The sequence below is a fragment of the Crotalus tigris genome, unplaced genomic scaffold, assembly GCF_016545835.1.
Source record: "Crotalus tigris isolate CLP2741 ecotype Arizona unplaced genomic scaffold, ASM1654583v1 scf7180000018419.1029430, whole genome shotgun sequence".
Classification (NCBI taxonomy): Eukaryota; Metazoa; Chordata; class Lepidosauria; order Squamata; family Viperidae; genus Crotalus; species Crotalus tigris.
Window position 1 is genome coordinate 762,808 of NW_024096993.1, and position 27,433 is coordinate 790,240.

Genomic DNA, 27,433 nt, shown 5'->3' on the forward strand with positions numbered 1-27,433 from the left:
CAGAAAGGCGAGCGCAGGCGGGCTTTGGCGCGTCGGCCGAAGCAGCCGAGGTGCCTCCATTCCTCACTCAGGACGAGGAGTTGCTCCTCGGCCCCCCCTCCCCTTTAGAGGCTCAGGCCACGAGAAAGCCGCGCTTTCTGACAGTTGCCAAAGGGGGCGGGGCGGAGAGAGACGCGAGAGGAGCCGCCCGCCCCGCTCGGGCACGTTTGCTGCCTTCTTGGCCGGGCGAGCTGAGCCGAAGCCGCAGACCGCCGGCGCCCGTCGTTCATCCGCCCTTGCCTAAGGCCGGCCGGCTGGCTGGCCGAGCGGGGCGAAGAGAGACTGCGACTACTGCAGCCCGCTGCGGGGATGTGCCATTGCCATGGCGAGGAGGGTCTCTGCGGGGGCCTGGCTCAGGAAGCCCTACTACGGGCAGGTAAATAGGCGGGAGGGTGTCCACTCGGGACAGGGGCTGAGGCGAACGAGCCGGACGGGGCTGCGGAGGCGGCGGCGGGGCACACCGGGGCTGGCACTGCGGTTGCGAGCAGCCAGGCGTGGGCCAGGCTGTCGTGAATGGGGGGCGTACGCAGAGGAAGCGAGGGGGGGATAGGCGGGAGGGGTGGGGGGGAAGGAGACGTAGGATGTGTACATTGGGGGGGAGTAGTTGCGAAGGATCCTGGCTACGCGTTACTCAGCGAAGCAGCCCGAGCTGAAGAATGCAGCCCCGCGGTTAGGAATCCGCGCCATCAGTTTCTCAGGATTTTCCCCATCCTTCCTCTCTTTTGGGGAGTCAGCAACTCTAGGAAGAGCAGGTAACTGAATCCTCACGGTGTCCTTAACTAGGCCCGGCCCCAAGCCGTGGTTTTAAAGGCTTTCCCTTCCTTTTTTCTTATTTTTTCTTTCTCCTTCTCCGCCCACCAGTCCTACTTCTCTCTCCTCCTCCTCTCCTCCTCCTCCTGGTTTCCCAGCCCTGGCTCAGGCTGTGTTGGAGGTTTTGTGAACTGGGGTGATGCCTCCCGCTTTTAAAAGTCTTTCTAACTGATTATCTCTCCTGATTCAGTCAAGCTTTTCTGGTGATTTAGCCAAGGATTTGTTACCGATTCCCAGATTAAAAATTTCCAGAGTTGCTGGCCTCCTCATGATTTGAAGATATATTGTTTTGACAAGTTGTGCCTGGAGGTCAGTGGTAGAATACTGTAAAAGGCTAAAAAGCAGCACTTGCTCACAAAAGCCCCAAATGTCTTTTGTAAAGTGCTAACCTTTTAGAAAATGTAAGTGAGGAAAAGCCAGTGGATGCTGGTTGTGTTCCTGTTTATTTCTTCCTATATTAGATAAAGATTTAATCATGAAGGCAATACATTTTCGGTTCATTGTGCTTTAACTTCATTATCTGTTACTCCACATTAAAGCATTGCAATTGTTAGAGAACAAAAATATATTCTTGAGATATTTTTATCAGAATTACTGAATGTTACTGTTGAAAAGAGCCTAACCCTCTACAAAAATTCCCTGAAGAGTTTAGAGACTCACACTTGTCAAAATTCTCTGTAGGCCTTCTCTGGAAGGGTAAAACAAGTAATTCCCAAAATCTATTAAACTATAGTCAAGCCTTTTACAAAATCCCCCCAACCAAAATAATTGCAGCATCGACATAACTACTTGTATGCATATCTTTGCCGCATCAAAAAAAAAAATCTTTAGTGACTGTACCTATTTTGTTGTATTGTAGTATTTTTTTGGTTTTTAAAAAGTGTGGTTGAGAAAAGCAAGTTGACATTTTATTTTTTTAATTTTATTTAATCTGTGTCTTGCCTTTATTATTTTGTACAAATTACTTGGGGTGGCGAACATCGAACATACTTTCCTCCTCCTCCTTTTCCCCATAACAACATTGTTAGGTAGGTTGGGCTGAGACTGTGTGACTGGCCCAAAGTCACCCGCCTGGTTTTCATGGTTAAGATCAGACTTGAACTTACAGTCTCCTGATTTCTAGTTATTTTATGGATTTTTCATATAGTTTAATTTTCTTGCATAATTCCCTCTATAGGATTTTGTATACAGGTTAACAGATACTTGGTATGTACTTATATAGAAAGTCTATATTTAGACATGGAGAGAAGAAATAAATGGGGATGTGTAAAAATGATGTAAAAAGCTTTTGCAGTTACTTCAAATACTGTAGGATGTGAAGAAGGGTAGGTAAAATGTAAAAGACTTTGTAAAAAGTGCTTCTTTCAAAAAATATTCAAATGAAATTAAACTTGCAGCATTGGATGAAGAGAAGTCATAGAAGTCTTCTGAAATAAAGATGGGAAAATGTTCATTTTTGTTTTCTCTTATTTTAAAAGTTATCTTTATTTAAACAAAACCTAGGGAAATTTAAATAAGCAACTGCTTTGTAATAGAATGGATTCAGAAGAGGTTTGTACAACACATCCCTTAAGAGGATGGTGTGATTATATGCAAGGGCAATCAAATGTCCTTCTTAGTACAGTATAGTGGCAGAATAATTTTAATACTGCTTTTGTATGTTCTAAAAATAAAGAGCATTAACAAATCTATATTGTGCTCTGAGCAAAAGCTGTATCTTGTTTCTATGTTAGAGCTTCCTAATCAGATTCGGTTCACCTATATTTGCACATGGTTTATACATGTTTAAACTTTTACTACGCTTTGCATAAAGTTGCTTAGCATAAAAGAGTTGCATAATGGGTGTGTATGTTTAGACAAGAGGAAAAGTCTGCAATTATTTTAAAAAAGCTATACAGGAATAACAGCCACTTTTTAAAAAGGAACAAGCTTGTTTTGATGAAACATAATAAAATAGCTAATTATTATGGCTTTTGTTTCTTTGTATCATGGCATTTCGGAGTATAAAATGCATCCTTTATTTTCACAGTCTTTCTTTAGTTTGGAACTCTACCATATCTGAATGTCTTCATCGTTCCCCTCTCCCTAATTTGTTCTCAAATCTTTGTGTCCTTGGCACAATTTCAAGCTTTACTTCTCCTCCTCCACAAATACTTTTAAAAGCCCATTAATTCTATGAAGCATCACAGGACTCATTTGTGATCATTTACATTTGTGCTCAAACTTATAGTTGTTTATATTTCCATTTTAAAATACTTTGATTTTAAACTTGACAATTTCATTTAGGATTATACTGATCATTTTCTATAGTAGAATATTCATTTTTCCAGTCATTGCTTAAACCCTGGTTTGTATGACTTCAGATTGACACCACCAGCTGTATTTCTCTCTAAATAATTTTGCAGCAATTCCTCTGTAACTGAAAGCCTGGTGCTTTTTCATTGCCAGGACTTTGCCACTATCTCCTTGTCTTTCATATTGCACTTTCTGTTCCCTTGAAAATAATGGCTGCTAGGTGCTCATTTTAGCAGTTCCCCAATGCCTTACTGAGTGTGGAGCTGACTAACTTAAGGTGCGGAAACTTCAGGACACTTCAAAATTTGAAGTGCAACAGCATTAAATTGATGCTTATAGTGGGTAGGGGAGGGATTTATGAAAGTGACTGCTGGGTGGAGGAGAGTTTTCAGTTCTCTATTACATAGCCATTATGTTGATTTACTAGCTTGTGGCTCACTGTATTCTCTGAACCAAACCACTGTGATGTATTTGTTCATATGGTGAACAAAGTTGACTTAATGTGAATAAAATAAATGGTCACAGCTTATTTGCATTTGCTTAATAAAAGGAGATGGTAAAAATATTAATTATTTTAACTTTTTTATGAACTTGAAGTTATATAAAATACTGTTAATTTTGGATTGATATTTAATATGTTTCTTTTTCAAAGCGAATTCAACTACTGATTGTGAATAAATGTGTATTTTTATATTTATGTCTGTATCTGTCCTTCTGTATCTTTCTTCCTAGCAACAGGTATTGATACTGTTTGTATGCCAGTAAATATTTCTTCAAATAGTAGATTGCTTTAAAAATGATTACTAGTTATGTAGTTTAACATTTATATTGCAAATTAAAAAATAGCTTTTATATGAGAATGGACACTAATCTCTTGTTTCCTTTTTGGAATCAAGTTCCTTTCCTTATTTTAAACATAATTAGGAGACACATTTCTCTGAGCTTAATTGCAGTTAATGTTGGTTACCACTCTCAGATAATCTAAATTTTAAATGTAATTCTCTCTTCTAATAATGTAGAAATCTACCAAGCCCAGTATTGTATTTCTTGTTTATCAATACTAATTCATGAAATATTAACCTGAATGTTACTTTAAGAATTATAGTTTGTTCTCTATATGACACAGAAAGGATTATATATATAAAATGCTTTTAGAATTCCCCAATGTGTTAAATCAGAATCTCCGCTGCTAATATGACCTGCTTGCTACCTCTAATCCTGGCAATTCCTTTCTGATATACTAAAACTTCTTGTATCCAAATTTCAATTGTGTTTCCTGTTGGGTTTTTTTACTAGTGGTTTAGTGCAACAAAATTATGAAATTCTGATTGTGTTTTTTTTTCTTTGTTACCTAGCAGAAAGAGAAAGTTCATATAATAGGAAGATAGAGTGAAAAAAAGTAATTAAAGCAAGTGGTACGCATCTCTTCATTTATTGGACTGCTTTAAACTTTTGTTTAATTGAAGAATATCGAAATAAACTAAGTCAATGCATGTGCAACAATTTGTCTCATTCTGTCTCAATCTGGTATTAAAATCAGTATTCTATGGAACTATTCAGATGTTATTTTTTCCAGAAATGGTGCTACTTGAAATGTATTTGGCATGATGAATAACTCATTGCCATGCAGTACACATTACTTAACGTAATATTGACTCTGTAAACTCCTTGTCAGGTGTCATCATATGCTTTTTCTTTCAGTGTTTTCTGGATCGTTTCCAAAAGGATTAGCAGGAAAGAGAAAAGACGATCTGAAACCATTTTATTTTAATGGGACAGATATTTATTTATTTATTTATGAGACTTATATACCGCTTTAAGTGCAAGCACTCTCTAAGCGGTATACACCAGTAAGCAATGTATATATATATTTACATTGCCCCCAACAATCTGGGTCCTCATTTTACCTACCCCGGAAGGATGGAAGGCTGAGTCAACCTTGAGCCGGTGAGATTTGAACCGCTGACCTGTCAGCTAAAGTGGCCTGCAGTACTGCACTCTAACGGCTGCGCCCCCTCGGCTCATATAACAAAATACTTGTTCTTTAAAGTAGTTTGCCATATCGTAACTGCTTAAAGCAGCAGTTCTCAACCTGTGGGTCGCGACCCTTTTGGGGGTTGAACGACGCTTTCACAGGGGTCGCCTAAGACCATTGGAAAACACGTATTTCCAATGGTCTTAGGAACTGAGACACTAGTGAGAATTTCTGCTCAAGGCTAGCTCCGCCAGCCAGTTCGGGTGGAAAGGAAAGCAGCCACCTCAGCAGCATGGTTATGAACCTCCTGCTCGGCGTCTTTCAGGTCCTCTTGCCTGGCTTCTGTCTGGGAGAAGCGCAGGGCCAAGGTAAAAAAAAATCCTGGTCAAATACTCCCAAGGGGTAGTGTCGATCTGTAGTGGGAGGTGAAGGGGGTGGGGGGGTCGACTAGAAGGGAACCGGGTCTGATAAGGGCAAAAGTTAAGTGAGGTTTTCTCCCTTGCCACTCTCTCCACCTCCCTTTGTGCAGCGGCGTCTCTGGCTGCTGACTTTCCAGTCACCGAGAAAGGGGAAAAAAAGAGCCATGAGCGAGTTCCCCTTTCTGCCTCGTTGCTTAAAGCTTTTTTTTTAAAAAAAAAAAACAACCGCTTGTTCAGAACTCCTCAGGGCTTGTTTGCACGACCTTCTGGCAGATCAGTAAATAAAGGGGTGGGGGAGCCAAAACGTCCAAGGCGTTTGCACCCTGAACGTGTGGACGCTGATTTCATGACTTGCCACCACCGCCCCCTCTCTTCCCGCTCTGCTGTAGCAACATGCTGCTGCTGCTGGCCGAGCTGAGCTGTGGCGCCAAGCCAGTCCCCAAGCCTCCTGTTGCCTGGCCGCGCTCCGCCCCGGCTGCCCTCCGTGCTGCACTGGAGCCTCCCCCACCCTGCCTGGCCCGCCTCTCTCGCCGTCGGAAGGCATCTGTGTGTGTCTCCAGACCTTACTGGACTACCATCCCCAGCAGCCCTAAAAAGCACTGTGGAAGAGTGGGGAATGCTGGGAGTTGCAGTTCATCACCGTCTGGAAAAACATGACTCTCCAAAGATCAATCCTTCCTTCCTTCCTTCGTTCCTTCCATCCATCTCCTTCCCTTCCCCTTCAATCTCTCCTTGCTTGCTTGTTTGCTTGCTTGCTTCCTTCCTTCCTTTCCCCCTCAATCTCCTTCCTTCTCCATCTCCTTCCTTTCCCCCTGTCTTCCTTCCTTCTATGTCCATCTCCATCCCTTCCCCTTCAATCTCTCTCTACTTCCTTCCTTCCTTCCTTCCTTCCTTCCTTCCTCCTTCAATCTCCTTCTCCATCTCCTTCCTTTCCCCTTCAATCTTCCTTCCTTCCTTCCTTCCTTCCTTCCTTCCTTCCTTCCTTCCTTCCTTCCATCCATCCATCTCCATCCCTTCCACTTCAATCTCTTTCTCCTTCCTTCCCCCTTCAATCTCCTTCCTTCTCCATCTCCTTCCTTTCCCCTTCAATCTTCCTTCCTTCCTTCCCCTTCCCTCCCTCCCAACATTTTTGAGCAAGGAAGAGTAAGCTTCTCCAGTGAGCATTGCTATATTGTTTTTGTGATTAGTCACTATGTTTTATGTTCAATTCGTAACAATGAAAATACACCTTGCATATCAGATATTTACATTACTATTCATAACAGTAGCAAAATTACAGTTATGAAGTAGCAACAAAAATAATTTTATGGTTGGGGGTCACCACAACATGAGGAACTGTATTAAAGGTTCGCGGCATTAGGAAGGTTGAGAACCACTGGCTTAAAGCATTCAAGGGAGCTGATACAACAGTTTGTGTATTAAAAATATTTTGCAATTAAATATGTTTAACTTTACTGCATTAAGCACATAAAAGATTATCAGTGCTAAAAATGAAAAAATTTATTTAAGGTCATATTAGTGGAAGTAATTTTATCAATCATTTCTTGTTATATCTCCTGATTATCCATTTTGAAATAAGAGTTTTTAAACCAATATGCTATGGACAAATGGATGACATGTTACTAGCTATGGGGAAATATTACCAATGTCGTGAAAAAAACTGTTCAGCTATCTGTTTTTAGAACAAATAAAGATGATTCTTTAATCATCAACTCTGTATGATCTAATTATCTACAAAAAAGTGTAGACTGTCATAAATTCTTCCCAGATAATTCTGTTTATTGTTTTTCTGCTCAAGTCTATCTTTTCTTGATGTCAGATAAATAGTATTTTATTTATTACAAATTGTTCTAATGAATAGTAGTGGGTAATAATCATTTGAAGAGAGTTGGGGTAGTGGTTAAGATGCCAGAATAGAAGCTGGGAGTTGTAGTCCCATCTTCGGTACAAATCCAACTGGGCTACTTTGGGCTGGGCACTCTCTCAGCCCTAGAAAAAAGATCATAGCAAATTACTCCCAATAAACCTTGCCAAAAAATTGGACAGACCAGCCCAGGCAGTAACCAGGAGTCAAAACTGACTCAGAGGTACCAAAATCATCATGTGACATTTTCATAAATTTGTAAAGCTAAGTTTCATTTTTTTGTATTGTGAAATTGTAGGTTTTATGTTTGTGAGTCTCATAAGTAAATACTGAAAAGTGGAATATAAATTGCCTATGACAGTGGCAACCATGGAATATTCTAAATTCTTAATAGTAATACTAGATTCTGACTAGACTTTCAGCAAATTGACAGTAGCCATCACAATTATGATTTGAACTATAATTATACTGATTGCATATCTTATATTAAATGCTGTCTTAAGTAGTTTCACTAACTTTCTAATTTTGAGCGATACATATGCTTAAGTTGCAGGCTGATGTGTACTTTTAGAGTTAGAATTATTCAACAATTCCTTTGCTCATTCAGCGTTCTATAGATAGTAGTTACGTCTGAAATCAAACTATTTTTAGAACTGTTCACAGGATCAGGCAGGGGGGAAATATTTAGTGTTTCAGATTACTGATTTTGGTTTTGACTTAGTCTTTTCTAAGGACTAATCAGTTACTGTCCTGCAGTGAACACAGTATTTAAATACTCCATTCCCAACAGAATTCACATCAATTTAAATATAACTTGTTTGATTGAATAATATTATGATAACAAATTCAATCAGTGCCTTTGTATACTCTGTTCTTTGAAAATAAATATGTGTTTGACCCATATAATCCAACATTCTATTCCAGATAATAGCCAATCATATGCCAGTTAAATCTCATGGACAAGATGTAAAGTTGACACTTTGTTTATGTTAAGTAGCTCAGTAATAATGAGAAAATGGCCCCTTCCAAAACCAGCTCTCATTGTTATATCAATAATTTAAACTTCATAATTGATAAATATATAATAAATACTTGTAACATTAGAGGTGTATAGATCAGAGGCAAGTTTGTCCATGAATTTTTTTTAATGATGATGATGCCATATTGATGTTTTAGAATCCAAATGTTTGCAGCAAACTCTAAGACTGTGATGGAATAGGTATAGACCACGGGTTGGCAACCCGTGGCTCTGGAGCCGCATGCAGCTCTTTCAGCCATCTCCTGCGGCTCCCAGCCACATGCAGTGCAAAAAAAAAAAAGGATTAAAAAAGTTGAAACAATCAATTCAAACTTCTCATGAAAGAAGTTTGAATTGATTGGTTCAACTACTTTGGTTTGTGGGACGCTGTTCGCCATGGGCTCGACATAGATGGGGGAGGGGGAAGACAGCTCCGGAGGGAGACAGCTCTGTAGCAAGAAGCCGGCAGTCCGAGCGGAGCGGCACAGAAGACCTACCAGTCGGCATGGGAAGCTTTAGTGTTGCCGGTGAGTAAGGCTTGGCAGTTCTGCACCCCAATGACCAGCTGGACCGGCTTTCACTTCTTCTTTGCAAACAAACGCAAAAGGTTTTGCGGTTTTGCTCGCCGCTTAGTTCGTGCTGCCCAGCATCTGCCTGCCTGCCTGCCTGCTTGCAGGCCTCCGTGCTCCTTCCCCGAAGCATGCAATTGCTCAGAGCTCATCCCAAAATGTGCTGTTTCCCTGGCAGGAGCCGAGTTTGCAAGCCTCGTTGGCAAGCCAAGAAAACCGAAGGTCCGGAGGTTTCCCTCCTGCTGCGGAGCTGCAGTGCCTGGCCCTGGCTGATGGGGTGGGGGGTATCCGGGGCCTAAAATGTCCTCCAGAACAGGCTCAGGGCCAGCCCTCTTTCCCCGGCCGCAGGAGAAGGGGAGGCGCAGGCTCTCCATCCGGGTGGGCAGGCGAGAAAAACCCCGAAAGCAGGAGGGAACCCTCCGGACCTTGGGTTTTCCCAGCTTGCCAATGAGGCTTGCAAACCCGGCTCCTGCCAGGGAAGCAGCACCTTTTGGGACGGGCTCTGAGCAATTGCATGCTTCAGGGAAGGAGCATGGAGGCCTGCAAGCAGGCAGGCAGACAGTCAGACGCTGGGCAGCACGAACTAAGTGGCAAGCAAAACCCCGAAACCTTTTGCGTTTGTTTGCAAAGAAGCAGTGAAAGCCAGTCCAGCTGGTCGTCAGGGTACGGAACTGGGCTGCGGACGCCAGGCCTTGCTCACCGGCAACACTGGAGCCTCCCACACCAACCAGTAGGTCTCCCATGCTGCTCCGCTGGGATCGCTGGCTTCTGGCTGTGTGGCTGCCTCCCTCCGGAGCTGTCTTTCCCCCCCCCCCGGGCCACGCACCACCGGCATCTTCTCTTTGCAAAGGAACGCAAAAGGTTTCAGGGTTTTGCTCGCCCGCCCGCCCGGGTGGAGACCAGAGTTGGCTGCAATCCTATCCACCTGTTTTGTGCAAGCGATTGCAAGCCAAGAGTTGCTTGTTCTGAATTAATAGCTTGGGGGGGAAGCCCACTGTGTGATCCCAATGACCGAGCTGACTCCATCAGATTGGAACTTTCCTGTCCGACTGAGCTTAGTTTAGGCAGGGCCGTTCTTAGCGTGGGGTTCACATGTTAGTTAGTGGCCCTGACTAGTTCTCTGGCAAGGGTGCCGCACTCTGGCCTTCCTCCAAAGCGCCGTCCTCAGAGGGGTAGTCCAAGGCACCACTTTCAGCTGGCTCCTTTGGCGTGGCCCCAATTCTGCTAGGGCTGGGCAAAGCGGGGCAGTGCTGCCTATCTCAGTCACGTGGAGGGCCGTGTAAACATCACCAGATGGCTCTGCAGTTGCCGCGCCACCACTGGGGGAGATGAGCAGGCTGTTGTTCCTGTGGTTGCCTTCCCGCCACTATGGAAGATAGCCTGGTCCGCGCCTTTGGGGTCTTAGCCTCCAGCAGCCCCGCTGTGCCCAAGGCAAGGCCCCCCGCTCGCCACTTCAGCAAAGGGGAGAGAGCAGTCTTTTCCGAGGGAAGGAGAAGCCTGGACGGCAGAGCCGTCCATACCAGAGCTGGACACAGGCAGGGCCAGTGCATGTGTCGCCTTAGGTTCCACTCTTCAATCAAGCTCCGTTACATGTGTGCGTTCCCAGTTTTTTGTTTTTTGTTTTTTTTTGTTTTTGTTTTGTGAGGGAAACGGGTCCAAGTGGCTCTTTCACCGTTTTAGGTTGCCGACCCCTGGTATAGACGAAAATTAATATGAAATACAAAGGTAGTTCTGTTTGATAGAGAAAGTGAAGTGAACAATTCCAGGCTATGCATAAATAGAAAAAATAGAACAAGCATATATTTTAAAAATGTTTACTAAAATGTGAAGAAAGATGGGTACCTGCAGAAAGAAAAGTAGTGGGTAATTTGTGATGTGTTGTAAGGAATGAATGTGTCTTGAAAGAAGCAAAATGGCTATATATAGCAACTTACTTCTGCTCACTTTGTTATATAAAAGTAGTACCGTATTTCAGGAGAAACGAGAAGTAGTGGGAATGGATTATTTAAGAAGAATGTAATAAAAGAAGAATCAGGTTAAAGAATAAATGGATGATACATAAATATAAACTGAATGCTAAATTGAGTGAACAGTGTGGAAGAATTGTGTTGAAGATATTTGTCATATAGAAAGAATAAGGTCTTAATTGCAACTCAAATACTGTATATAAAAAGAAGGATGAATGGGCTAAGAAGAAGGAAAAAGCAAACCTGCAGATGGATGGATTTGAAGAAATCCTTAGGAAATATGAGAAGTTCAAAGAACGAAGGTCACTATATTGTATAAATCAATGCTTGAACATGATAGAAACATGGATGATTTGCAAGATTAGAAAGGTTTAGAGAGGTATAATAAATGAGGTGTTGAAAACTAGATTTAGCTCTATCTCTTATTCTATTAATTTGGGATTACATTTTATTTTGCTTATAATTTCTTGCTCTTTGCACAATGTTTCTTAACTCAAGATAATATCATGATGTATATGTATGTATGTAGCTCCAGTTTCAAATAAGATATACAAATTGCAGTGAAAGTCTGTGTTTAAATACTTCACAATTAGAGAAAATGGTTTCATCAAATTCTTGCAACACTTTTTTAAAAATGTTACATATTATCTCTACCTACAACAAAAGACAATATTGAAAGACAATATTATAAACAAATTGTATTGTGATCAGATTGCATCATTGCTCTTCAGTTTATTTATAGTTTCTCATTTCCTTTCTGTATAATATTGCTTTGAAAAAGATACCCTAAAACATAATTTATACCATGAGGTGTTTACTTCTTTTCTTGCCTAATTAGTTTTTATAAAAATGCCTCTAAAGACCATTAAGCTATACTCTTGGGTTATTGCATAAAAAGTGCTGATTGGACCCAGGTGGTGACTGATGAAAGAGTTAACTTTCTAAAGGTAAAATCTTTATCAAATCAAGCTCTGATTTCATGGATTTATGTAGGTATTTTTCTTGGCAATGATAGTGAAATAGTTTGCTATTGCTAATTTCTAGGATGTTTCTTAGAACCTAGCCTATAGCTATGATGTTCCCTAGTGATTTCCATTCTATGTATTAAGCAAGTCCAACCTTGATTTGTCTTTGTAAAAAAAAATCAAAATAAAAACGTGATTAATTTCAGAGCACAAAAGCAATCACATCTGCCACTTATTTGTTGAATAAATGCCCCCAAACCATTAAGGAAGAGACAAGAGGAGAGAGAGAATGGAGGACAAAGCAGATTTTAAAATTGAGATTTGCTGTGAAATCCACAGGAAAAGTTGATCCTTGAAAAAAAAGGAGAAACAAATCAAAGTAAAGAGAGTTGGGATTTGGAGAAGATGTCAGACTAGCAAATTTCAAGGAAGTAAAATATAGACGAGACTAAGACCAGGAAAATGTAGGCAAGATAATTGTTTATCTGTTACATTGCCATATTTTTAGATCTTTATAAGGAAGGGTAGATTTTGGACCATCGGAAACAATTACCTACAAAAGACTATAGAAGTCAGCTTTCAGCTTATATGCCACTACAACTGATTAACTGACCTTTAAAAATACAAACAGGAGCTGATGGAGAAGAAGATACTTGAACCCCCAAGCTGCCAACCCAATCAGATTGAGATATTGTTTGTGTATGAGACTCTGTGATGTGTTAGCTGAAGACTAATAAAGGAAAAGGTTGCATTGAAAAGTGTGTTTTTAGACTCCCTATTATTTCAAGGTACTTTTCCCTTTGAAAAGGGCAAATATGTGATAACTTTAATGATTTAAGCAGAGAAATAAAAGGTATTCTGGGGTAATAGACTCAGCCCAACCCACCTCACAGGGTTGTTGTGGAGAAAATACGAGAAGGAAGGAACTCTGTGTTAGAAATTTCAAGTATTAGAAATAATTTTGTCTCTTATTTAACCGAGTATTTTTAGAATACAAGAAGAGATGTTTCTCTTCTTCCAGATCTGTCAAAAAGATATAGGCAGTGCATACTAATAAACAGCCAAAAGGGAATTGCAATGTGTGTATGCATATAGATGAAACTATAAATCATACTAATTGCATAGGCATTGAAATAGAACACTGTGACCAAAGAGTGTTCATTTTCTTTCTTATTTTTTTAATGGAAAATAATGCAGTTGGTTCAGTCACTCACTGCAAGAGGAAGAAAATGATAAATACTTTGACGTATACCAGATTGTGAAGTCTTCCTGATATGTGAGAAGTAAATACTCCAGTTAATTTGTCAGAATATGGATAACTTTGTTAAAGCAACATTTCTTGCTGTGTGGGCAATACATTTTATAGATTTGTCACGTAAAAGGAACAAAGCAAGTTTGATGTAGTGTAGCTTTAGCTGGCTGGGTGATCTTGGACTAGTCACTTTCGGTCAGCCCTAGGAAAGAGGCAGTGGCAAATCACTTCTGAAAAAGCTTGCCATGAAAACTGCAGGGATTAGTCCAGGCAGTCGCCAGGAATCAAAAACTGACTTGAAGGAATTAAAATAATAATAATAAAAAGAAATGAATTTCTTCCTTCACGGATCATGGACAGGTTAGGGACACAAACTGTTTACTTAGTACTCAATAATCTCTTTACTGGTGCTTGCTTTTGATCTAGCATATCTCAAGGATAAGAGGTACTTAAATATTGTTTAGCATTGTTTGTTATGGCTGCAGTTGCCAAATAGTGTCTGAAGTTGGTAAGTAAGCATGGTCAAGCCTGATTAGTATTTGGGTAGAAGACAGCCCAAGCATTCCAGGGTGACAAATTGGCCTGGAATGGAGAAGGAGACAACAGCAAATCACTTTGTGCTGTTGAGAAGAAAACTGCATAGTTTTAGTCATATAAGTCACCAGGAATAACCTCAAATTGGTGATGTCGTCAATATCTCTCTTTTCCTTAAAACAACAATGTACATTTAGAGTAATCTCATTTGTAATATTACCTGCTGATGAAATGAAGAGAAATAAACTTGGTAATGACATTCTTATTTATTGAATATAGTTAGTCTGTATTTATCTTTATATCTAGGCAAAAGGTAAAAGAAGAATGTGAAGTGAGCAACTTTGTAATAATAAAGTATGAGTTACCAGCACTGGGGTTTTTTCTGGATGTTTGTGTGTGGAATTGGCTTAGTAGTATTTCCCTTTCTTGTCTAAATGATTCTTGATGTCATTTAGTAATAACCTTTGCTATTCTCTTATGAAAAACTATTTTTGATTTACTCTGCAACTTTGTTATCATTTTGTTTTGAAAGCAGGGCATAGAAAGTTATCTATGAACAAACAATTCTAGAGAAAACAATTGTTTTCTAGGTAGAGAATGGTTCTGGTATTTTGGCTTTGTGATACAATAAAACTAATTCTTTGGATTACTTGTGAGCCCCCAAAACTACTTAAACTGAGAAGTATATCTAATTAAAAAGGACTGTATTGTTTTTATTACTTAATCAAATGTACTTTGTCTTCTCCATTATTTTGTGGTAACAATTAATTGGGGAAAGTATGAGTTCAAATTTCCAACATGACCATGAAGCTGATGCTAAGCAATCCTTCACAAACCAGTCTTTCATCCTATTTATTTTATTGTATAGAATAAGATAGATAACCTTTATTGTCATTTTTTTTACTGTGGGCACAATGGCACACATTAAAAATGAAATTTAATTGCTTGCTCTCAAATTGTACATATACATAACACACATTTAAACATGCTATAAGCAACATATGTATAGACCTACACCCTTACATACAGGTAACATATAAATATTAATCACTGTCCATCTGGAATACGTAATGGAAGGAGGAAGCTTTAGAGTGTGTGCTTTTGAGAACAGATAAATATCCAAAATTTTATTTTTCCTTTTCCTTTTCTTTAAATAGACCATTTACTATTTTATGGAACTAATATCACTTTTTGTAGTTTATAATGAAATTTTAAAATTAAAAGGAACTCTTTTTTACGTAATGATAAATCCTTTTTTCTCTGTATGAACAATTCAAGTTGCCCATCAGTCAAATGTTCAGACAATAACATTGTATTTTATTGAGCAATTAACATTTAGAGCAATTAATAAACTCCTAGCTTTTGCCTGCCCTTTCAAACTTTGTCTTAACAGCTCCTGACTGAAAACTAGTCTTTTTTTTTAAAGTAAGATTATTTGGTTTGTTATTTTTAATGTTACTTTTGCTCCAAAATTTGGACCTGCCAACAATTCTACTTTTTTTGTTTTTTTTTGTGAGACAGTTGAAACTTTATTCTGATGTTAAGATCTAATGTTAAGTAGTTGCCAGGCAGTGAATAAAACCACTATCTTTTCCCCCCTTTTTTAAATTTCTGGTATTTTTTTCTTCTAATGAAAACAGATACAGTAACTCCATGATTTACCAATAAACATGCTATACTTTGAGAGCTATGGATAGATTCCTTTAATGAGGAATAAACAAGTTTTGTCACTGAACTGCCATTGTCTTGTTTAGTTGGATGTTTTTTATCCTGAAACACTGATTCCAAAAGAATGAGTCAGAAAACAGCATGAAGTTTGCTTTTCTGCAAGATTCCTAGTTGCCTTCCTGGTAGATTTCAAAATAAAAGAGCCACAGGTTAGCTCACTTAAATTTTAATCTCTTCTCTTTCTAAGCAAGTCTTCCTTTTTTTTTATTAGTCAGACCAAGACTATTTGTTTTACTTGCTACAGGAATTATGCAGCATCCTGCAGAAAATTGTAACTGTATGAAGCCAAAGGATTGTATTGTGCAAACTGAGGTCCCCATAACTCATACTTCCAGGTGGTCTGCATCTGCTGTAATCATTTCAAAGGCAGTGAGAACATGTCTTCTTTGGGGAAGGAAAACATGTATAAACAGTGGTAGAAGACTCCAGGAAGGTTACAGTAGATAATAATATCTGAACTCTTGAACTGCAGTCAGTATCCTGACTCCTGTGTGTCTGTGTGTATCTCTGTGTGTACAGTTAAATAAAATATATGCTTAGTTGCCATGCTGCACTAGATTTCCCAGGCAAAAGCATAAATAATAGGATACGCTAACTGCATCATTCTCCCCCAAATCTGCATATAGTCCAACTATCCCTAATTTAAGTATATACAAAAAATGGGGTAGTGTTTGAATTTTTAACTACAAGCATTATTTAACATTGGCCGTGCAGACTAAGTCTACTATAAGCTATTCTTTAGCAAAATATGGAGAGTCACCAGTCCAAGTCTAATAACGTCCAAATTATGTTGTAGAAAAGAGCAATATTATGAAGAAGTTTGGACATTCCCAAATTAGGAAAAAGTGGGAGAAGCAGTCCAACATACTGAACATTACTCATAGCAGAAGAGGACTTTTGTGTTGAACTTGGTCCTTTCTTCTATTTCACATTTTCGGTCCGTTATTGTTATAGAAAGAAGGGGTCAGGTAAATGGCAAGAAGGATTAATTGAGAGATGAAAAAAAAATGCTCTGGGGTCAGCTGAGTGGACAGTGAAGCCTATGACAGAAGCAGGAGAGGAGTTCTATGATGCTATTCTACCTGGGATTTCAAAAAAAGGAAGTCAAGACATACATATAAGCTAGATCTGGGAATGAAAGCGTTTGCTGTGGGATCACTGGTGTATTCTAGGGTAGATCGGCTTGTTGGGTTAGTACCAGAATGAAATAAAGCTCAGGTATGTAATTCATACATGCACGTGTGTATTGATTGGTTAATTTCAGGTGGGATGAATGAGAGCTTATGTGCCAGTCATGGAATGAAAGAAGATGGTCTAGTTCCCTAGATTTTATTTGCCTCTTTAAAATCGTAAAGGAGAGAGAGAAAAACAGAAGTCTTTTTTATTGTTATATACTTCATTCCTAGCACAGGGGAACTAAGATTTTCTTAAATATCATAAATATGACTGGAACTCTTCCCTTTCCACTTGTCTCTCTCTGTCTCAAGGTTCGCTTCTCTTATATGCGGATGAAATATCTCTTCCTCTCTTGGCTAGGAGTATTTATTGGCAGCTGGATTATTTATGTTCAGTACTCATCTTACACAGAACTTTGCAGAGGGCATGACTGCAAGAAAATAATAGTAAGTATATTTTTTAAAAAATTAGGTTTATTGGTACTCCTGACTGGCTCTTTCACTTTTAGTATTTGCTTATAAATTAAATATGAGAGAAATGTTATGAAAGAATTAACTATCTTTGCTGTTGCATTTGTCTAATAAGGTGTAGTGGTAGTTTATGTTCTTGGTTTTTGTTTTATCATGAGAAATGGTATTAGAAAAAAATACATGATGTAGCTTATTAAAATTATTAAATCCCAGTTCATTGGAGAGGGGAAAAAATAGCTATATGTTGTTTAGGAATTATGTGTAGAAATATAGTAGAGAATCAGGGAACATTGACCGAGAGATCTACATTTAAGAAGATATATTATAAAAATCAATGAGTTTGCTGATAGTGAAAAATATAGCAATTCTCACATGGGGGTTTTTTGGTTTCATTTTTCCAGTGTGATAAATACAAGAGTGGGGTTATTGATGGATCAGCATGTAGTAGCCTGTGTACAAGACAAACACTTTATTTCAGAAAATGTTTGTCAACCCAACCCAACAATCAGGTATGAGTACTCTGATTTAATTTTTATTTCAGAAAACAAGCATGAAATGATAAATAATATTCTGTAACCTTATCTTAAATAAGTTTCAGTTGAAGATAGATGAAAATGGACTTCATGTATTAAAGATAAAAAAACTACAGATAGCAGTGATTAATGTCTCCTAATAAGGACTTCAGTTGGTTGTTTGACCTCTAAAATTGGATCCATCTAAATATAGTGATTGCTGCAAACCTAGACATTCTAGTTTTTCTAAGGTATCTTAGTTTGTAAATATCATAGAAAACAGAACTGTTTAAAAAACCAAAACCAACACTGATTTTGCTTAGTTATTTACAGAATCCATACAATATTGCTGGTATCATTTTATGATAAAGAATTGACTTAAGTATTTTATAATATGGAGGAGAATATTAGGCATTATGTTTAAGAATATCCCACCATGCTATTGTTTCCCCTTCTCATTTCCCCCCAGATTTTCTTTTTCCCAAGCTATATAATTCTCTTTCTCCTTTCACACTGCAAGAATAGAAGGGTTCTGGACTATGACAAAAAGGAAATGCCAGAACATCCAACAATTTGACAAAACACCTACAGATAGTTGTCAACTTACAACGGGTTGCTTAACGACCATACAAAGTTGCAGCAGATCTCCCCAGGGCTACTTACAGCCCAAATTTGAAGTAGGGCTGCCCCTTCATCCCATGATCGTGTGATCCTATTTGGGTCACTTGGTACCCGGCTGGCATTTATATCCGTTTGCAGCATTGCACAGTCACATGACCAGGATTTACAATGGGTTTTTTTTTGTTAGAAAGTGGTATTTACTTCTGTTTTCCAGCAAAAAAAATACTCATTGTGACTAATGGATTCACTTAACAATTGCAGCATTCACTTAATGACTGTGGTGATTGACTTAGTGACTTCCACAAAAAAGGTTATCAATTTAGGCATGGTTGCTTAACAACTGGCACAACTTAACAAGTGTAATTCATGTCTCAATTAATAGACTTAAGAACTACCTGTATTCAACGCTAGTAACAGCACAGAACAGGAGTGCCTCTTAACCAAGAACTGAGGGAAGTTATAAGGAAGGGTTAAGAGCAAATATTTTAAGCAGAATGCAGAGGGTTAAGTCATCCATTTCATCATTGAAATCCCACTACCCAAAGTATTTTTAAAAGGTTGAAAATATCAATCATAGCTAGTGATGTTATGACAAATTAATCTTGTCCATGTCTCCTACACACAAGACTTAATGTAACATGTAGCTCCCCAATCTGTAAAACTTACCACACTATATTAAAGCTTGCATCCATCATAGCATTTTGAGGCTTGCAACATCATCTGTTAAGGGACTTGATAAAAGGAGTCTTTAGGGGAAATTGCTAAACAGGAAGGAATGTTAGGACTCAGTTTCAGCTACAGTAGTTGTGGATTTTTAAAAACAAGTCTTACTGTTTAGTCACATCTAATTTTAAGCTGGAACAGCATCTAGATTTTCATTTAAAACCTGTTACTATAAAATAATTTATAGCAGTGTTTTATTACTAACATTGCATTCAAGAAATGTCTAATTTTGTGGTTATTAATTAGAGTCATAAATCAAATGGGTGTGAAATGTATGTATATTCAGTAGTGATTTTAAAGTACATGTCAAAATGTACAATAATGTATGAATTTTAAATGCTTATCGGCCATGATTTACTAAAAATTACAGAATATTATTTATCAAATGCATTTTGCTCCTCCATGTTACATACCATATAAAAAAGTATATATACTGGTAAAAGTGATTGATCACAACTGCTAAAATTAATGTTCTAGGAGTACAGGTATCACTATGCAACCATTTTGCAGAGATTATATTTGACCAGTAGTCCTTTATTTCCATCTCTGTAAAAGCTGAGTGAAGAAGCTAGTCTCATTATACTGAAATGCATTAAAACATTTCTGTATAAAGTAATTTAAATAATGCTATGAACTTTAAACTCCCATTTCACCTGTTTATGTCACTGTTTTGGGGTTGCCTTATTTCAATGTCTTATTTTCAAGGGAGAAGAATGAAGAAATCAACGACAACTGCTCATCTGATATTTTGAAATCACTTAAATTTAGTACTTTTAGAGACAGCATAAGTGTCATTTTTATATAAACACAGCATATAAGTACTAATTTAGCAGAAGTGGAAATGCTGTTTCTAGGTTAGCACTTGTCAGCTACAGTTCTTTTATAAATACTATGTTTGTATAAATAGCATATACATTTTAAAATTTGTTATCCAGAAAATAAGGTCATCTTATTGAAAATAATCATTTAAGCCAAAAATTTAGTCGGTGAAATACTGAGCACCAATTACTTGTGTAAAAGATAATTTCCATCTATATGCTTAGTTTATTCGATTTTGTACAGATGTATTTAGGAGAATGGGGCAATTTGCAAGGAGTTATAAAATGCCAGATGGAAGAAATTGCTCATATTGATCTCAGAACTGAACTAGAACCAAGGAAGGAAACAATTCTGTTTGATAAACCGACTAGAGGAACAACTGTTCAGAAATTCAAAGAGATGGTCTATGGGCTTTTTAAAGTAAGTATATTATTTCTCCATTGCTTGGAGTGATGATGACTGAGCTGAAAGTAATGATACTAGACAGATTATTTAATTGCTTCAGTAGATTAAAATTAAGACTTTATGTTGGAAAGTTTTATAAGGATTGCATGAAACGAACTTTCTAAGTTTTCCCTCCCCATTATGATCTTGCTATAAGTTGGCTCTCCTATATTAGAAATAAGAAACTTCCATTACAATTTAGTTAACAGTCTTTCTGTTACTGTTCTTATTCTTTTCAAGGCTGCATGTGTAGTGTTTAAACACTCTTATGACAACTGTTAAAATATAGCTTGGTCTTGGATTAAGTACAGATATTAGAAATTGCATTGGTAATTCATTTTTAATCTGTGAGGTCCTTGGTGCTCTCTGAGCTTGGTTATTTTCTTGCAGATGTTTCATTACCAAACTAGGTAACATCGTCATGGCATATTTAATCTATTTTCCCTTTTAAATAGCTTATTGGAAAACAGACACACAAATATAAAATAAAAGAAGCCCAACTGAAATTAATATTATCAAATTATGAGAATAATTTATAAAATTATTGATCATTTTAGGAAATTAACCTGAATTAATGCAGAAGAAAATTGTGTTAATGTTGATGGATAACAACCTTTGCTCCTATAGGTCTTTGAACGAAATAACACCACAAAATTACCAAAGATAGAGACCAAACAGGTCAAAGCTGCCCACAAACGGGTTAGACAAAACCAGATGGGTCTGCAGGAAATCTGGTGATGCGATTATATTTGGTATAGCTAACTCTACTATAAGGAGAGAAAGTGCAGAGGATAAAAGGTGAATGCTTGGTGCTGGAATGGAATTTTTCAGTCACGGTGTCTTCTTACCTTTAGGATGGAGATACTCACTCTTGCTTTGTTCAATGGTTACATGATTGGTATTTTGTAAAACAGCTACCTTTAAACACATTTATTTGTTCTCACCTCTGTAGTAAATTTCAATATTAGTAAATGTGAACCTGCTGAATAGCTTAAGGTTATCTCACTGCTGGGATACTTATTTTTTTGTTAAATTCTTTGAAAATTCATCTGATAATAAGCAACAGTTAATTAAAAATAAGAACTGAGTGCAATGATGTTTCAACGTATATATGTGACTTCTTTCTAGGCAAAACTGGGAGAGCAAGGAAATCTTCCTGAACTGGTTAATCTCATCTTGACTGTGGCTGATGGGAACAAAGATGGTCGTGTTTCCTTGCCAGAAGCAAAGTCAGCATGGGCACTTCTCCAGTTAAATGAATTCCTACTGATGGTAATTCTCCAGAATAAAGAACACACTCCCAAATTATTGGGGTTTTGTGGAGATCTTTATGTGATGGAAAAAGTTGAATATACCTCTCTTTTTGGAATAAGCCTTCCGTGGATCTTAGAACTCTTCATTCCTTTTGGTTTCAGAAGGAGCATGGATCAGTGGTTTACTCCGTCATGGCCCAGAAAGGCAAAAATAGCTATTGGGCTCCTAGAATTTGTGGAAGACATTTTCCATGGACCATATGGGAATTTTCTTATGTGTGACATGAGTGCCAAAAACCTGGGTTATAATGATAAATACGACTTAAAAATGTTGGATATGAGAAAAATAGTGCCAGAAATGAATTTAAAAGAACTTATTAAAGATCGTCACTGTGAGTCTGACCTGGATTGTGTATATGGCTCAGACTGTAGAACTGTATGTGACCAAAGTAAAATGAAATGTACTACAGAAATAATTCAGCCAAATTTAGCAAAGGTGTGCCATTTGCTTAAAGACTATCTGCTTCTCGGGGCTCCTTTAGAAATACATGAAGAATTAGAGAAACAACTGTACTCTTGCATTGCCCTGAAAGTTTCAGCCAATCAGATGGAAATGGAACATTCCTTAATACTCAATAACTTGAAAACTCTATTGTGGAAGAAAATATCTCATACAGATGATTCTTAGGTGCTTTGTCTCAGAAGAAGAAACAGTTGCTGCTGTAGGAGCTGACCACTTTTTGTGAAACATAAGTTTATAGTTTTTGAAACATTAGTTGTCCTCATCTTTTATCAGTTCTCTTTCAGATATGTTTTTCCCCAATTGAAGAGTTATATGTGTACTTAAAAGGTATGCCTATCAGACTACTGAAGCCATATGGCTACAACACTCCTGGCTGGAAAGAATACTAATTCCGTTACCCTTTTACCCTTCATTGGCTTCAGAGATTTCATAAGAGCCTTCTGTTGTTAGTATTCATTTTGTTTCTTTAGAAACTTACTAAAAGCCAAATTTATACGTATGGAGAAAGCATTTGGTATAATCCCAGGAAATGCGTTCTGTAGAATTTATAAACATACATGTATTCAGCTGAACAACTTCCTAAAAGTAAAAAAAAAATCTAGCATTTGAAATCTAGCCTGCCCTTTTCCGTGACATATTAGTTATTAAAAACTGGGAATTCTTGAAATAGAACAATATAAAATACCAATCACATTTCCATTTCTAAATAATAGCTAAAGAGAGACACCCCAGAACTTCTGCATCATGAGGCAGTTCCAGTTAGCCAAGCTGCTTCATCTGGCAGTGGAAGACCCTCCACCCTTCCTTCTAGCTTTCCGGAACACCTTGAAGAGCTGGGGTTGGTTCAGGGGATGGCTAGAGTCCTACAACTGCAAATGGCGATGTATGGAGGAGTCTGTGTTTGAGGGCTCCAGGAACTGTTTTTTGAGAGTGGTTTTATTGCTCCTTTTTACATTTTTACTTCCTGGTTTTCTGAGTTGTCCAGGAGTATTGTACATAGGATGGGCAGCCATATAACTCCTTTGAATAAATGTATTAATTAAAAGCTCCACTTGATAACGTCCCACGTATCAATCTGCCCCCTGGGAAAGTACTGTTCCCTGTGCTTTGTTTGCCCTGAATCTTTAGCAAAGAGAAAAGTTAGAAGGAATGGAGCAGGATGGGTGAAGTTGGCTGTGTGGGTTATTGTTTTAAAGCACTCTTCGCTGCCATTTTTGTAAATGCTGGCTATTTTATGAAAAAAATCCTGGTGACTCGAACAGGCTTCTCATTTGAACTAAATGTGTGCAAGGGGAAGAGCTTTGTCCCTAAATTGTTATATCATTTAGTCCAAGCAGATGAGGGACTGATTGCATCTAGGGAACTGCTCTTGTTCCAAAGCTACCATCTTGCAGATGTGATAAGAAGATTCCTTATGTTCTTTTGACTTACTATATCCTTTGTGTTCTTGCTTCCCCTCAAAAAGCTACGAAAATGTATTGTGGTGCTTTTAAAAATATCTGATATGATTTTTAAAATTCTGAAGTTTCTTTACAATCATTAATCTGAAGAACCCATCACTATTAGATTACCTTTTAAAAATAATATTTTGGGGATTATCTATTAATTTTAAGCATGGCAGAATTTGCACATTAGTAATTTTTAGAGAAAATTAATGTGACAATTGAAAATATTTTAAAATGGAAGTTTTTCGAACCAGAACTTTTTGTTAGGTTTTTACATTTGTATACACATTTACCTCATACATACATTGAATGTTAGTAAGTTTGCTATATCTCCTAGTTAAAAATAGCTGTTGTACCATTCTACCATTTAAGGATTTATAAATTGCATACACAATCATTCACACACACACACACACACACACACACTACAGCAATATGAAATATAAGCTTCAATAAACTACAGCAATCAGTTGGATTATATGAACAGATTTATTAAATACTATTAAGCATTATATATTTGAAAGTAAGAAGTCAAAGAGATCCTTAAGCTTTAGTTTGTCCAAACCAAATGCAATCAAATGATTGAGTCCTAGTTTTTTATCAGCAAAGTATTTAAATCATAGCAGACAATTTCACCAAAAGAAAGCCTATCCAACAGTTAAATTCTATGTATGACTGTTCTGAAGTAATTTCAGTATTGTAGTTGTAAGGTGAAAGATTCCTATTGGGAGGTAATCATATTTGTTCCTTCAACCATCAAATTCTTGTGATTTCACCATATGCACTTTGGAAACTAAAATATTACATTCAAGCTGATTTTGTAAGAATGTATAGGTTTGTTTTCAGGCTATGTGATGAGCTAATTTCTAAATTGGCATTTGTCTTAAGCTAATGAATATTGGTTTTGGCATTTCTTACAAAACAACAAAATGAAATATAACAGTGTTACGATACATGTGTTCACCACCACCCTTCTTGGACTTGTTTTTTTTTTTTTTAAATATGTAGTACTTTCGTTTCTGTTGTGTGTGTTTCTCAGAACTACAGGCCATAGTCCCAAGATCTAGAAAGAAATGGCAACTTTGATCACACATAGATAATCTTTGGGATCTTATTTAGCACCTAGTTAGTTAAACTACATTGTTCAACATAGTTGTTTAGCAGACCTCTTGTGAAACACTTGTGCATGTTCCTCTTGACACTAATACACCTTTAGCTCTTGACTTGATTCAGTTTGTTTTATAAAATAAGAAAATTACAAAAGTTATTTACAATTTCACTTTTTGAAATCAACAGAATATTCTTTTTTTAACCTATCAAACATGCACTTATAAAGGCAAAAGAACTGTTGTTCCCTGTATAATGTGTGACATTATTTGCTTTAGGGTCTTGTACGTTTTTGCCTTGTATAAATATTTTTACCAGCAGTTTTCTTGCACAATGTCCACTTTGTTTTTAAATTGACAGAGACCGCATTTATTAGTGGTACCAATAAACATTCTTAAATCTTAATAAGCAAATCCATGGTGAGTAAGTCTGAATGTCAATATTTAACAGTCATTGCTCAGTGGAAAAATATATTTGAAAGTTTGGAATAATGGGACTTGTTACCAATGCAGTTTGTACTGTATTTCATTTTGATTGCTGTTATACCACTTTCATGTTTTTATTTTAAATATGAACTGTTTACAATAAACTGGAACTATTTCCCCTTTCTGGTAGTTATACGTGTTGGGTAGAAACACTGCATTTCTGGTAAATTATTAGCATAAAATGTTGGCGATAGCAAGAGCTCATTGATTCTGGGTAAATTTGAACAAGGTTCAATTTGATTACATAGTTGAGTCTGTATAATGTGTGCCTTATCCTCTCCAAATACAAGAAACAAATCAATACAACAATTTTAGTGGACAGAGTTGTTGAAATAAGCCCAAAACCCTGATTTCTGCTTATAGTTTTCATATTCTTCCAACAAAAATTGATACTTATGACTGAATTGGATTCATTTTATTAAAGGCTGATTGCTGCAAAGCAGGAATAATTAAGGAATAGGAAACCCGAATCTGGATTAAATCCCTTGAGATGACAAGTTTGTTTGATTCTCTGTTTCAGCAGATAGTCCTTTACTGTCCCCTAGTGAAACATGTTGGGGTATAGTTGCATTTAATCATTTTTATATAAAAGTCAATAGAATGCAACAGAAGTTAATGAAATGAGATATAGGGTGCTTCTGCTTTCCTCTTGAGATTAAAGAGTTCATGTAGTGATGGAAGAGATCCGTGAAGGTGTTTCATCATTACACAATTGGTCATTTCTATTTAGTTTCAATTTAGGGATTCCCGTAAGATCCCAGGGTAAAACTCTATATTTCTGCATAAATATGACCTAAAATGTGATATGTTCTTCACACAAGCCCATAAACTAGGTGAAGAGAACCCTATTAAACAATTGAGTCAAAAACATTATAGTTCACGTATTTAATGGAAATGATCCAAATCTGTGTGGCAAAAGTTATGTGAACTTTTGCTTTCAGTAACTGGTGTGCACCCTATAAGTGCAACTAAATATTTCAGATAACTGTTGTCCTGAACATTGGCTTGGAGGAATTTTAACCAATTCCTCTTATGGAACAGCTTTAATTCAGGGTTGTTTGTGGGCTTCCTTACATGAATTCCCTGCTTCCTACAACATTTCTATAGGATTAAGGTAAGGACTTTGATGGCCCATTCCAAAACATTTTCTTCTGCTTTAACCACTCTTTGATTATATGGCACTGATTGTTGTTATGGTGGTGTTGTTATGTTATGGTGTAAGTCCCACTTTCTCTGGAGCCCAAAGTTCATTGACAGATATCCTGATATTTTCCTGTAAAATTTGCTGGTACAGTTCAGAATTCATAGTTCTATCAATGTTTTATCAATGACAAACCATCCTGGTCCGTTATACTGTTACCATCATGTTTCACGGATGGTATAAGGTTCTTATGCTGAGTTTGCCTTTCCCAAACCTAACACTTGTCGTTCAAGTAAAAAAAAATCTATTTCGGTCTTATCTGGCCACAGAACATTTTTCCAATTATTTTTTGGCCTATCCACATGGTCTTTGTACATGGACAGCAATGTTCTTTTTGGAAAGTAGTCACTTTCTCCTTGCAATTCTGCCATGCACACCCATGTTCGGTGTTCTTCTGATGACGGTCTCATGAATATCGACATCTAACAATGCAAGAAAGGCCTTCAATTCCTTAGATGTTATCTTGAGGTTCCTTGAGACCTCCAATATTACATGCCTTACCCTTGGTATGATCTTAGTTGATCAATCACTCCTGGGAAGGGTAACAGTGGTGTTGAATTGCTTCCATTTGTACATGATCTGCCTGACAGTGCACTGGTGGAGCCTAACTCTTCGGAAGTCGTTTTGTTAACTCTTCCAGCCTGGTGAGCATCAACAACCATTTTTAAAGTCAGAAATCTCCTTTTTCAAACTATTACCCACTTCCTCATACCTGTGTTGTGAAGATCAGTCTTTGATAGTGAATACCCAGAATTCAGTCCTTTAAATAAGGCAGGACATCCCACACTCAAATAATAGATTATTATCCTTTTCATTGGAATACCTCTTATTTCTCCTTCAAATGAACAGATAATTCCAGACTTTCACATACACAAACCATACACATATATAAACTTGGATCACTTTCCTCAATGAATAAATGAACATGTATGCTTTAGACCAGTGGTTCTCAACCTGTGGGTCGGGACCCCATTTGGGGTCGAATGACCATTTCACAGGGGTTGCTAAACAATGCAGTCCGCCATTTTTTTCCCCTTTTCCTTAGCTGTGCTACTCCCTTTTATTCTATTGGCTTTTGAAAGCCAATAGAATAGACTCTCTTGAATAGAGTCTAATTCTATTGGCTTTCAAAAGCCAATAGGAAGTGTCCAGGCTGTCTCTGCCCTGCTGAGCCTGCCAAAAGTCCCATTCTGCAAACGGTGCTGCACCAGTTGAGTAG

The 27,433-nt window shown here is 37.6% G+C and overlaps 1 protein-coding gene across 3 annotated transcripts; it reads left to right on the top strand.

Annotated features, from left to right (window-relative positions):
• Window positions 1-27,172, top strand: DIPK1A (divergent protein kinase domain 1A). Of its 3 annotated transcripts, none has more exons than XM_039352282.1 (5): window positions 1-415; window positions 16,923-17,057; window positions 17,483-17,590; window positions 20,000-20,176; window positions 21,329-27,172. In XM_039352282.1, the coding sequence occupies exons 1-5, from the start codon at window positions 362-364 to the stop codon at window positions 22,139-22,141; spliced, it is 1,287 nt and encodes a 428-aa protein (XP_039208216.1). In that variant the 5' UTR covers window positions 1-361; the 3' UTR covers window positions 22,142-27,172. The 3 variants fall into 3 exon arrangements, with proteins under 3 accessions (XP_039208216.1, XP_039208218.1, XP_039208217.1); XM_039352283.1 differs by lacking the exon at window positions 1-415 and adding an exon at window positions 14,988-16,653; XM_039352284.1 differs by lacking the exon at window positions 17,483-17,590.
• The last annotated feature ends 261 nt before the right edge of the window (window positions 27,173-27,433 follow it).

Bases quoted from the DNA above. Each gene is read 5' to 3' on its own strand.
- DIPK1A (XM_039352282.1), top strand. From the start codon at position 362: ATGGCGAGGAGGGTCTCTGCGGGGGCCTGGCTCAGGAAGCCCTACTAC. The intron at 416-16,922 runs GTAAATAGGCGG...CTCTGTCTCAAG, and splicing joins GGAAGCCCTACTACGGGCAG to GTTCGCTTCTCTTATATGCG. The intron at 20,177-21,328 runs GTAAGTATATTA...ACTTCTTTCTAG, and splicing joins TGGTCTATGGGCTTTTTAAA to GCAAAACTGGGAGAGCAAGG.